The sequence below is a fragment of the Branchiostoma belcheri genome, unplaced genomic scaffold (assembly GCF_001625305.1).
Source record: "Branchiostoma belcheri isolate BF01 breed outbred unplaced genomic scaffold, Haploidv18h27 scaffold721, whole genome shotgun sequence".
In the NCBI taxonomy this organism is placed as follows: domain Eukaryota; kingdom Metazoa; phylum Chordata; class Leptocardii; order Amphioxiformes; family Branchiostomatidae; genus Branchiostoma; species Branchiostoma belcheri.
Genome location: NW_017804378.1, coordinates 548 through 13,929, shown reverse-complemented (window position 1 = coordinate 13,929; position 13,382 = coordinate 548). Strand labels below are relative to the sequence as shown.

General features: G+C 44.3%; 1 protein-coding gene across 1 annotated transcript; it reads left to right on the top strand.

Annotated features, from left to right (window-relative positions):
- Positions 1-306: 306 nt before the first annotated feature.
- LOC109485102 lies at positions 307-8,343 on the top strand (the record flags this gene model as incomplete). Its single annotated transcript, XM_019788536.1, is given in 18 exon segments — positions 307-409; positions 669-1,121; positions 1,287-1,402; positions 1,545-2,559; positions 2,562-2,712; positions 2,895-2,959; positions 3,058-3,342; positions 3,479-3,915; positions 4,015-4,140; positions 4,491-4,744; positions 4,884-5,446; positions 5,715-5,789; positions 5,991-6,065; positions 6,263-6,298; positions 6,473-6,556; positions 6,719-6,796; positions 7,081-7,404; positions 7,407-8,343. Coding segments are annotated over 18 exon segments (5,127 nt in total), but the record flags the coding sequence as incomplete, so codon positions are not given.
- Between the last annotated feature and the right edge of the window lie 5,039 nt (positions 8,344-13,382).

Sequence of the window (13,382 nt, the reverse complement as noted above, 5' to 3'; positions counted from 1 at the left end):
GTGACCTGGGCAGAACCATCCTGATGAAAAGGTCCACTGATCACTGGTCGACATTAAGCACCGAGGTTCGAGAGACCAAGGACACGATCACCTTCACAACGTGTCACTTCTGCAGGTAAAACACTTAGCTGGATAAAAGAAACAAGAGAAAATATCTGTTTAATCAAACACGAGTATTTTTTAATGAGATGACAGGTTATTCATCATTGGTCAAAAAATATGTTGAATCTATTTCCATACATTTCACTGTTTTAGCGTTGTCGGTGCCAAGAAAAAAGANCTGATGTTCTCGTGTTCATATAAGACGCAGGAAAAGCACAAAAAACGACAAGGAAGCGGACGTTGCAAACACAGCAAGAGAAACCGCTAAAGGAGACACCGAAACTGAAAAAGGAAGATGAGAAAGAAGGTGAGAAATGCAGAGGCGTTTTTATCAGTTAGAAATGCACATTATAGAAGATGTAGAAATGGGAACTTGTTGCTTTACGTTTGACTTTGTTGTAAATGGAAATTGTCTTGTTGTAAAGGTATTTCTTTGAGCCCTCTACAGAAAAATGGCCTCTACAGAAAAGATATGGAAAAGAATGAATGGCAAAGGTAAATTTTGATAGTTCAGGTTCACTGATTTCAAGTAAGATCTATTAAACAACGCAAATCTTTCGTTTCAGGGAGAGAAGAAGTTGTTGCCACGACTACATCACGACAAACACAAGACATTCCGGGTGACGTCATAACAAAAGCTCAACAGCCACTACAGAGTGACGTGACGATTCAACAGCAAACACAAGACATTCCGGATGATGTCAAAATAAAAGCTAAACATCGACGTCAGAGTGACGTGACGATTCAACAGCAAACACAAGACATTCCGGATGACGTCATAGCAAAAGCCAAGGAGCGACTCCAAAGTGGCGTGACCGAGGAGCAGCTTGGAACAGCCGAGCACCCGCGTCTCTCCCTCTGGGACTTCGGCGGCCAGGCCACGTACTACGGCTCGCACCAGTGCTTCTTCACGTACCGCGGGATTTACATCCTGGTCATGTCACTGCTGCAGAAGCTGTCCGACCCTGTTCCTGATTTGGACTACAAAGCTTCAGCGGACAACCTCGTAACTGGAAGAGGTACGTACTACTTCTATAACAATGGCAACAACTATGCGGTTAACTCCAAAGCTTGAACATGGGAATTAAAAAAGAACTTAAGCACACAAGGACGTGTTGAAAAGCTGGCAAAATAGATTTTTTTTATTTCGTACGAGAAAATAATGAAACACTCTACTTGTGCAGACTACTTAGACCACTGGCTGAACTCAATCCGCACACACACCCTGGTGCACGGGCGGGAGCAGACAGGAGAGCCGCCTGTCGTCTTGGTCCTCACGCACAAGGGTAGGGTCAGCGAGGTATGGAGGATGTTTAGATATGTACTAAACTCTAAGATTAGTCTTTAAGCTTGTCTTTGCCTTAAAACATGTTAGTATCAATGGCTGGAAGGATCAACAGTACTTTGAGGTCTTTAAGATGAATTTGTGCTCTTGATTTCAGTCTGACATTGAGGAGTACAAGAAAGACATACTTGACCATATAAGCGGCAAGGCTGCTGGTAAACACGTCTTGCCAAAGATATTTGTCATCGACAACTTCGACAAGGACAACAGCGACATTGACGAGCTCCGAGAATACCTCCGTGAGGTGGCGAAGGGTCTGTGGTTCATGGGCGAGAAGGTGCCGATCAATTGGCTTCATCTGAAGTCCAAACTGATGGACAAGAGGAGAGATGACGTCCCATTCTGCCGGTTCCAAGATGTCGTGGATCTGGCCCGGAGTGATGACGTGGGCATCACGGACGACAGCCGTGTTGCCGACATTTTGACCTTCCTACACGACCTTGGTGACATCATCTTCATCAACGAACCCGTTCTACATGATCACGTGGCCCTTCGACCCCAGGTGATGATTGACGTCTTCAAGACCATCATCACCGTCCCGGAGTACCAACAGGACAGGAGCACGGATGGGGAAGTTGCCGAGATGTGGAGTAGGCTGGAGACCGAAGGCATCCTCAGTGACAGGCTGTTGACAATCATCTGGACCAAAGCAGATCAGAAGATGCAGAAACCCTTCTTCCTGCGGCACAAGTCCTTCCTGAAGCGACTGATGGAAAAGTACTACCTCCTCTGCAACGCCACGCCGATCGGTGGGTTTGGTGACACAGCGGGCAAGCCTGAGAAAGAAGAGATCTACTTCGTACCTTCTCTCCTGTCCGCAAAGCCTGACGACAGCACCTTGTATCCTGGGCACATGAGGAGAGGCCGGCGTCCTCTGTATGTCGTATTCGACAACATGTTCCTGCCAAGCGGCATGTTCTACCGTCTACAGGCCATCTGTGTGCGCAGGTTTGGTCTTGAAGAGTCCCACGTGTTCGCCGGCTGTGGCCGCTTCCCTACCGACGATGTGAAGCAACAGTTCGTGGTAACCAAAGTGAAGCACTACCTGAAGGTGGAGCTTCTGTGGGCTGAAGACCAGACAGAGTTCACACAGGGCCTTCCCGTGAGAAAGTTCTCAGCAGTTGTCTCTTCGAGATCAAGGAGAAGTGGATCCCGTCTATCCAGTATGACTGGTGCTTTGGGGAAGAGTCAGGTGAAGAAACCGGAACACCAGTATTCCATCCACTGTCTGACATCGAGCAAGAAACGGCAACAGGATCCAGTCGGTGAGACCAGATTCATTTTCAATTTTTCAGTGGATCAAAAACCATTTCATTTGATTAGCTCATCATTCTTCCTGTACGTTTGTTAGACGGAAATATACCAGAGGGTCCGCACATTCCATGTATCTTCCTAACAGTGCATTATATGTAAGCCATGTGTGACTAACTTATAGTTTTAATCTCAGTTTTCCAGAAGACTTCAGCGATGTCTGGATGGGTGGTAGCGGTGACACGAGAACGCCTTGTGCAGGTAAAGCCAATCAGATGGCCGATTTTGTCCAGTTTATATATATTCTTCTTTAAATAATGTTTTAAATCGTTATTGATTACAATATGTTCCACATGCAGAGAACTCAGGTGGTTCCGGACCCGTGATGATAGAGCCCAAGGTGACCCCAGATGATATGAAAGCAGTCCACACGATCGGCCCTGTCCTGGACTGTATGGAGACCTGCAGAGGGCTGAGTCTGGCGCAGTGCGATCGCATCAGGCACGAGCTCACATCCGTCAGCAGGTTCAAAAAGCTAGTTGCCACCGTCGACAGGTCCGGAGACATGTGTCGTCGCTTGCTGGGAGCGTCCGTGGAAGTTTGTCTGCCTGAGAGAGCACCCATGTTCCCCAGGGAAGAGAGAGGTACGTCTTCCCTGGCTGTAGTTTGAAGCCTCTGATTTATCTTCCTCCTTCCTTGATGCTTTGCCTGGTTTAACAGTGTGTTTGTCTGACACTTTGTTCATAAATTACAATATTGATGCTTAATTTTTATTCCCAGGGAACGAAATTGTTCTCCTACACGTCGGAGACTACCACGACATGCTCGTCCAGCCACTGTTGAAACAGTTAGTCCAGTCCTCCAGCAGGTACGGTGTAACGGTGTCTGAAGACTTCATCGAACCTGGCGATATTATCACAGACAAACTCTTAGGTCATCTCCTCCAGCGGAACGTCAGGATGATCGTACCAATCATCACACCCCAGACTCTCCACAGCAGGCACTGGTCCACGCTCGGGTACGGATTCTGCGTACAGAACAAGAACCTGATCTTTCCGGTCTTCGCGTACCCTGATGGAACCAGAGAGCGTTTGCTAGAGGTGCTCGGCAGGCGCTGTGCGGGGATGTTGGATATGGCATCAACAGAAGTACCAATGACTGAAGAAAAAACGTCCAGTACCAAAATCAGTCTTACTGCTACACAGATCCTGAGGAAGGTGCGTTGATATCGGTAGTCATGATCATTGTGCATGATACGATCATAAAAGTCTACTTTGATTTCAGTCAGAATGACTAACACGGTATTGTTTCTACAGGCGTCGTCTTCTGTTGTTCTGTACACACGCCAGATCACAGAAGAAGGCTGCACGGTTGTAGAGGATGGCGTCACTATCTCCTTTCCGAAAGGATGCGTCAAGAAGAAAAGGTTCATGTCTTTGGAGGTAAGATCGTCTTTGTTTCCGTTTGAATTGTGTTACTGTTTACTGTAGTGCACAAAGTCTTGTTTACTATGTCTAAAAGTTAAACCGAACTCAGAATCATCCTAGACGTCGTAGGGTAAAGCATAGCAAGTAATAGCTCTTTTTTTTGCTTCCTGTCTATGTATCTGATATCTCTGGAGAAGAAGAAATGTCAAGCCATGAATGAAGATCACATCATAGTAAATCTCACAATGTTTTCTGCATAAATATTTCAAATACAAATGTAACTTACATTATGTACATTTACAATATATTCTGGCTCAGAATATTCCTATATCATGGCTCTAATTGAGTTTTTGTAAATTTGAAAGGTTGACATGCTGCCCATAGATGAAACTATGGCAAAGAGTTTCTCGGCTGTGACACCGGTAATGACCGTGCACCTAGACACCGAGGAAGACTTCCTAAAGCCTGTCACTGTCACCCTGCCCTGGACATGGAAAAGCACCTGCAACCTGGGCAGAACCATCCTGATGAAAAGGTCCACTGATCACTGGTCGACATTAAGCACCGAGGTTCGAGAGACCAAGGACACGATCACCTTCACAACGTGTCACTTCTGCAGGTAAAACACTTAGCTGGATAAAAGAAACAAGAGAAAATATCTGTTTAATCAAACACGAGTATTTTTAATGAGATGACAGGTTATTCATCATTGGTCAAAAAATATGTTGAATCTATTTCCATACATTCCACTGTTTTAGCGTTGTCGGTGCCAAGAAAAAAGACAGTGCTGCAGAAGACTCCTCTACTGGCACTAGTACAGAACAGCAGGACGAGGCGGCCAATCAAGAGGAAACCAAAGCTATAGATGTCCTTGTTACAAGGTACGGTGACGACAAAGTGCATCTCATTATCAGTCCCAATGAGGCAACGACAGACGACAAGCGCATTCATCTGCTGTGCATCGAGAAGGACAAAAAAGTCACGGACTACTTCAGAGCAGATAACTTTAAGACACCACCGCCGTTCCAACAAGAGGTCATTATGGACAAGAAGGAGAGAATCCGTGCGCGATTTGGCGAGGAAGAGGACGTCATTGGAGACCCACGTGACATTCCGCCGGAGCCACCTGGTATTCAATTCGTCTTCCCGCCGGCGAACTGCAACCGAAAATCAGTCAGACTGAAGCTGCGAGATCCGCAGATAGGAAAGGGGAAGTTTGAAGGAGCAGTACATTTCACACTACTGTCAGAAGCAGGTGAACCAGTGAGTGACCCCATCCGTCGGATAGATTCAGCCCATGTCTACCTACACTCTCTGCAAGGTAGGCGCTTTTTTATGTACTAGGTAAGAAAAGGCAGACAATTGCAAAATTGATCTTGAAACAAAACAGCCAATTATATGAGCAGAACTTCTTTTAGGACATGGTAGCAGCCCTTATAAGGTTGGGTCTAAAGGCGTAAATATGGTATGGTAAGAAAGTGAGTCATAACTATTAGTAGTAGTTTTGGTTCCGAAAAGGTTAGCACCAGACGAGCGTATCACGCTTTTATGCAGTTGGGAAAATCGCCATGTTTTCTTTATGACATCAGGCAAGAAGAAATCCGGAAAACGACAGTCCAGCCTGCCAAGCGATAGTCCCGCGTTGGCAAAGAAAGCAAGGCGAGGTAGGAAACCTTTATTAATGTCATCTCTGTTCTGATGTCCATGAAACTACTTACTAAATAATATAATATACATGTAAGGTAATGCCATGTTAGAGTAGATGATTGATGCCATTAGCTACACATGCCTTGAACGTGAGAATCACGTGCCTTGACGTATATACGCTTTCCTCCATGAAACCTGTGTTTCTGTTTCCGTGGTAGATGGAGTCACCGAGGGTAGGAGTAACCAGGTTTCTGTAAGCCTGTCCTTTCCACAAGCCGCGCAGTCCGAACAAGGTGAGGATATTTCCTTTAAACTAAATGGAAATTCCTTCAATGAATATTGAAGGCAATTTTATACGCATTATTATGAATTTCAAGGTATTCAGTGGCATCTATATGTATCATTACGTATCATCGCATCATTATGTATCTTGGAATCTATAATGCGACATAGATTTTGTTAGTAACAACTGGATATTTTCCATTCGCAGAGGTCCCATCTGTTCTGATGGTTAACGATAAGTACGGTAAGTCTCATAGAAGTAGGTCTACCGAAAACCGTCAGGTGGCCCAGTTTCTGCAACAGCGCGGTGCTACATATATGATACAGAGACAAAAGAAAGTTGAACTTCTTGGCACTCCACTAACCATGAATTGTCTTTATTTAAGCTGTAAACATTCTTATCTTATGTCCATTACAGATGAAGGAGGGACAAGTCAGGTTCAGCAGAAGGAAGGCACTGTGATCACCATGACAAAGGCGTCCCAGATACAACATAAGAAAGGTAAGATATAATAATTTTGTACCATTTTCTAATTTCTTCTTCGCCTCTGCCTGAAAGTTATCATTCCGTACGACGTTAGGTCAGACAGGAGAAGGAAATCATAAAAATTATGGATAACATTACATGGCATATATATTGCTTAACAATCTTATTTTGTTACAGGTGGAAAGAGGAAAGCCAAAACTCGGCATGTTGGCGAGTCCAGCGACAGTGAACCCCCGGTAAAGCGATCAAAGCAAGGTATGGATGAAGTCATGCATACTGAAAAAAAATAAACATGTACAGAGAATGTTTTGTCCGGAAATATTATTCTATCAACAATTATTTATTTAATATTTTAACAAAATTGCTTCATACGACCCAGTAACCCAAATAGGTTTTCAGCTAATGGGAGAAACAGTCCTTCTTAATCAATAGGGCAATCAAGCAAGTATCGTTTCATGGCGCCTGCCTGCATTTTACCCGTCATAACTCGAAATGGATTTTTCTTGTTATGACACGCCTACATTGTTTTTGAATTGCAGAGTCTGTTCTATTGGTCAACGATAAGTACGATACGTCCCAAGGAGGTACTTCTATCACAAACCGTCAGGTGGCACAGTTTCTGAAATTCCATGGTGCTACAGTTCATGTTACAGCTTTGCAAGCATCTGAAGATGACAAGAGGTGTGCCACAGAGGATGGTGTCATTTTGCATCTTCCTGTCAAAAAACCCAGGGACAAGAGGACGCCTTCTTTGGAATGGTTGACTTTTGAGCACAACAATCATTACCCAGACATACCACAGGATCTGAAGTGCATAGTGGGGCATGTAGATGTTACAAGTGAAGCTGCAAAGAGCATACAAGAAGACAACAGGCAAAATTGGTCCTTTTCAACCACGACATGCCTGAAGAGACGGAGTACTACGAAGGAGCTGAGAAAGCGATGACCGCTGGAAAGAAGATGGAAGACATCCTCGAGGATACCAAGAATGCAGATGCCGTGTTCTCCTTGGGAAGAAGAATCTACGACTACTTCGAGACAAAGTACAGGTCACTTGGAGAAAGCAGGCCAAAAAAACACTTCTTGTTTCTTCCAAGACCATCCCCAGTGTTCGAGGCCATCTCTGTCAGACCAGGAGGAGGGCAGAAAGTCGTGCTGTCTGTTGGGAGAGTGACCGAAGTGGACAAGCTGAAAGGCCGTGACGTCATAGCACGGGCCATGGGGGAGGTGGCAGAGAAGATCACAAACGTCAGTTTGCGTGTTCGCGGGATAGATGAAGATGACTATGAAGCGAGCAAGAAAATCCTGGAGGAGAACCTGCACAGTGGTAACATCAAGCCCACACTACGGCCGTGTGGAACCCAGGAGGATATCGCTCAGGAAATGAAGCAGGCCCATCTCGTCGTGATGCCGTCCCGCGCCGAGCCGTTCGGACTGATCGGTCTGGAGGCCATCGCAGCAGGCATCCCGGTACTCATCTCTGATAAGTCAGGCCTGGCAGACATGATCATGGACTTGATCGAGAAGGAGAAGTGCCCTGCAGATATGAGGCACAGGATTGTAGAAACCAGTGTGAGGGAGTCCGATTTAGATGTCGCTGCAAAAGAATGGGCAAAGAAGATCGTGGACACGTTGAAGCACTCTAAACATGAATTCGACAAAGCAGCAGAATACAAGAAGAAGCTCTTAGAGTCTAAGTACTGGGAAGAGTCACACCAAAACCTGCTGCGGGTCTGTGGATTGAGTGACTGACTCTAGATCGAGTCCACTCTCCCACATGTCAGACTCCTTGTCGCTGATTCTGGTCCACGGACGTTTACTGCCATCGTTACTGTGTGTTCCAAACCAAAAGCAAGACTTAACAGTGACCTCATATATTAGTGGCCATGTATAGTTTCAAAGATGTATTCACTGGTGTTGACCTTGTTTATGCCTTCTCTATCATGTACGTTCTAACCAGGGCAAAGTAACTAGCTGGCTTGGAACTTCTGATATAGATTAAGATTGGTGTAGCTAGGAACTTAAAATGACCAAATATTTTCAATCTTAAGTAAATTTGATTTTGTACATAGACATGTCCCGAATTGCAAGGTGCCTTCATTCAATACATTTGTAATAATAATAATAAGTTTCATACATTGTAATGAATTGAACTAGCATGTATTTATGCGTTCTAAATTCACCAATAGATATTACCAGTGTTGCAAACATTTTCAGTGTGGTTAAAGTTGTACTCCTTAAATTCCTGCTGTTTCATACGTTATTAGCAAAAGAATGGTTTACAAACTATAACGGCTACACTGTCCTTATTTCACTTTTACATATCTTAAACTAGACACAAGATGTACGTATTAGGAACCACTCATAGGTTGTCCGGGGACTTTCCCTTATCAATAGCTCCCCACTCTTTCACTAATTACATTATTGTCATTATGTAAAAAAAAAGAAGACAATAATGGAACTCTTGCACAATCAGAATACTAAAATCAGCTACCTTCCAATTCCCTGCCAAGTATGGTGATGTTTTTGACTTGATTCTGATTGAAATGGCCGCCTGTGTTCTCCCAGACGGAAATGTTACAAACAGGATGTAGTGTTCCCTTGAAGTCCTTTCCACGCATCATATTTCACTGAACACCAAAAAAGTCCTACCTGGCCTTTGAGACTTAAAGTTAAAAAGTTAAAGAGCCTTACGCCAGACAATTACTACGGTAAAAGTACGGTCAAAAACAGTCTGTTGTGCCCACGGCCACATGCAGTATGGACGGCAACAGGTATCCACGGCCCTTGGCGATTGGCAATGATGTTTATGACCAGGCTGAACCAGTGAATCCCATTCGTGCGAGAAATGCCATTAGAATAGTTGAAATCCGACAACACACAGGCGAGTCTGATTCTTGTGCGGGATGGCATCAGTACTCGGTACCGCAGCCGGTAAGGCTGCCCCCGCGGCGTCTCCGAGAGGCAACGGCCGAGAGGGAGTGTTCGCCAGGTCGGCAGGAGGGTGTGTACGAAGAGGCTGAGCCGGTCGTGATTCAGGCAGCTGCAGGAGAAGCTAGTTTTGAGCAGGAGACAGGTGGACATGAGGACCGCACCCAGGCACAGAAGGGCGTTCCTCAGCTGCAAGGTCAGTTCAAGGTCACCATTAAGCAACATTTCCTATCTGTCAATCTTGTCCTTGAAACAAACAAAATTCATGTCAGCCTTATTGATAACAACGAAAGTCTATGGTATAATATAGTATTAAATACATTTTGTGTTGCAATGGACTCAGCAAAAAGGTTTATTGCTGTTTTATTCCTCTATTCATTTCCTTTTTGTAGTCACGCCAATTGGAAAAATCCCGGAGAAAAATGTACGTTTTATGAGACGCAAATCTGCACATTTTGTCATTCATTGTAAGAACATCAGAACATCAACACAGCAAGAATTGAGATCTCCTGGGATCCAAGTTGGTCACTTTATGCACTTGAAACATTGATGCCATGGAAGCCTGCGCCAGACATATTACTTACATTTATGCATCAAACTATTGAAAACAGCTTCCTGGAAAGATCAACCTCTTTTCATCTCAACCGCTTTTGAGAAAGAAATATCTGAGAAAACATCTCAACATTAAACCATTCTTTTCTTCTCTTCCAACCTCAGATGGCGACAAACATCTCGCGTGTTGCTGGATGAAGTCTTTATCCAGGCTGATCTGCGCAACGGTTGCCTTGACAACATTGGTCGTCATAGTAACGACGCTGGTCACCACAGAGACCGTCGCCATGACGACCGCGTTCCCTTCATATCAGGTTGATGTGGGAGTGCTTATGCCTTTCCTATCGTTGCCTTCTAAACACAGCTTCGTCAGGCTATAGCTTCCACAAAGAACTAATCATTTCAAATCTGCCAAAGAGATTACATAATGAACTGACACACTAAGATAACGGTAATCCAGACGAAGCAGTGAATGAATGTTTAAAATCGTGATCTGACACTACGATTGCCACCTTTTGCTTTAGCGTGGGGTTGACTCCTTGCTTAACCCTCAACAGAATACCTTCCCGGACTGATTAATCTGTACACCTGGGGTCCGCGCGGACCCCAGAGCAGTTTTTTGCTAATTTTTAGAAATTATCAACATGCTATCAGCTCAATTGAAACTGATGTGGGAACCTCTGTGTCCACATTACATACAAAAATCATACATTTTGAACTTTCTCTATTTTTTGGTGAAGAAAAGAAGACAAGAAGAAATACCCTATTTTGAACCCATTTCAGACTGAAGGGGCTTTTGAGGCCCAACTTTGATCTCAGATAGCGGCTAAGCGGCTTGCGCTAGAATTATCAAATTTGGAGACCTTTCCTAAAATGTCTCTGGAAAAAAGTTCATATTAGCTTTATACTAGTAAGTTGATGTTTTTTTGTGTTGCCATGGCAACGGGTTTCTAGCAGGCAGTTTTTTTAAAATAGAAGTAATTTTGGTTTAAACATAAAAATTTTATGAGTTTTATATAAAATTACACTTCTTTTCCAACATTAATAACATCTTACATAATTAAATATAAGTTAAATCATTTAATATGCATAGAATATGCTAATTTGATGACGTCATTGGTCAAAATCCAATATGGCGGACTATGTTATTAGCTCTGACGTCATATGACGTCATAATTACACCAAAGTTATTAACATTTAATTCTATTACTACACCATTCTCTGAAAACTTGGTAGACATACGATGAATGCATAAAAACATATAAAAACGGAAATAAGGTAATGTATAAGAACGCCAGTGTATCCGTTATGATCGAAAGCCGGCTGGGGTCCGCGCGGACCCCAAAAGAAAATCAGATATAATTTTTTTTATAAATGGTAGAAACGGAGTTTTCTGCACTGTATTGAGAGACAACTTTGTGGGTGACAATTACCTAAAATTTCAGAAAAAAATCTTTAGAAACAAAAAAGATATTACAGAATATATAGTGCTGGGGTCCGCGCGGACCCNCCTGGGATCCAAGTTGGTCACTTTATGCACTTGAAACATTGATGCCATGGAAGCCTGCGCCAGACATATTACTTACATTTATGCATCAAACTATTGAAAACAGCTTCCTGGAAAGATCAACCTCTTTTCATCTCAACCGCTTTTGAGAAAGAAATATCTGAGAAAACATCTCAACATTAAACCATTCTTTTCTTCTCTTCCAACCTCAGATGTCGACAAACAACTCGCGTGTTGCTGGATGAAGTCTTTATCCAGGCTGATCTGCGCAACGGTTGCCTTGACAACGCTGGTCGTCATAGGAACGACGCTGGTCACCACAGAGACCGTTGCCATGACAACCGCGTTCCCTTCATATCAGGTTGGTGTGGGAGTGCTTATGTCTTTCCTATCGTTGCCTTCTAAACACAGCTTCGTCAGGCTATATCTTCCACAAAGAACTAATCATTTCAAATCAGCCAAAGACATTACATAATGAACTGACACACTAAGATAACGGTGATCCAGACGAAGCAGTGAATGAATGTTTAAAATCGTGATCTGGCACTAAGATTGACACCTTTTGCTTTAGCGTGTGGTTGACTCCTTGCTTAATGTATCATGGCAAATTAAGGAAATTATCAGCAAACGCTCAAGACGACAGAAGCCAATGTCTATAGCCTAAATAACCCCACCGTTGCCAAGGCAGTATTTCCATGTTAGCATCGTGCATATAAGTAGCCAACTGTAGTGAGACCTTTCTCGAGATACCATGCAGACAACCAACGTTTCCTTCCACAGACGCAAACGCCTACTCAGCCGAGCTGGACGACTGTGGCCCTCTCACGGAACACAACACGAACAAGTGTGACCAACGGCAAAACCTCCCCCCAAGCACACGCCATGATGCCTCGCACAACAGCAATGACTCAAGAAGAAACACCACGTTTCCGAGCGGGATGGGTGCCTATGTACACAGGTATTGTCACTAGCAGCTAAGTGAAATAACTTCTGTAAAAGTGTAAGGTACTAGACAGAATCATAGGCATTTGTATGTGACGGAAGGAAAAGTATTAAACGATAGCCGATAAACATTTACCAAAGGCGGCATCTTTCTCTAATTGGTCAAGAGTTACCAAGGAACGCATGTCATTGAATATAGTAAAGACTTAATATATTTTTTCTGCCAACTCTAAGTAGAAAAAAAAAGTATCCTTCCTACTAACGTATTTGCACGGGATGAATTCTAACCTTACCATTGTCTAAATTTCAAGCCATGATGGAATCATTATGCCTTGCGCCCTGCAGCCTACTTGATATCGTTATGCTGTTCTTATTACAGACGAAGATGTAATGGCCGCGGAAGAGATGGCGATGTTCGGTAAGCAAGGCTCGGGGCCGGGGGAGTTTCAGAACCCGCGGGGGGTGGCCGTGTCTGCTGACAACGAGATCCTCGTGGCCGACACCTTCAACCGGCGAGTCCAAGTGTTCGACATCGAAGGCGTGTTTCTCCGGATGTTCCCAACCGCCACGCCGGAGGGTAACATGGTGGCTCCGGAGGACGTGTGCGTAGCCGGGGACGGCAGCGTGTGGATAGTCGGGAAGCACGCCTCTGGTACCGTCGCTGTGCGGTATGTAACATTGGGGGTTTATAGGCTCTACTGGCCGATGGGTCTGGACCTTTTAGCCGGGTTTGGTCGTGGGTTCGACATTTCCATGGATGTCGAATTCGGAAGAAAAGAAAAGGGGGAGTAGTGGAAGAATAGCTGTCACCCTCGGGTGGGCAGTTAAAGGAGAGTTTTAACTCAATAAACGCTCTCACCCGGCCGATGGGTCTAGATATTTTAGCCGAGTGGTTAGAGCGTCGGCATA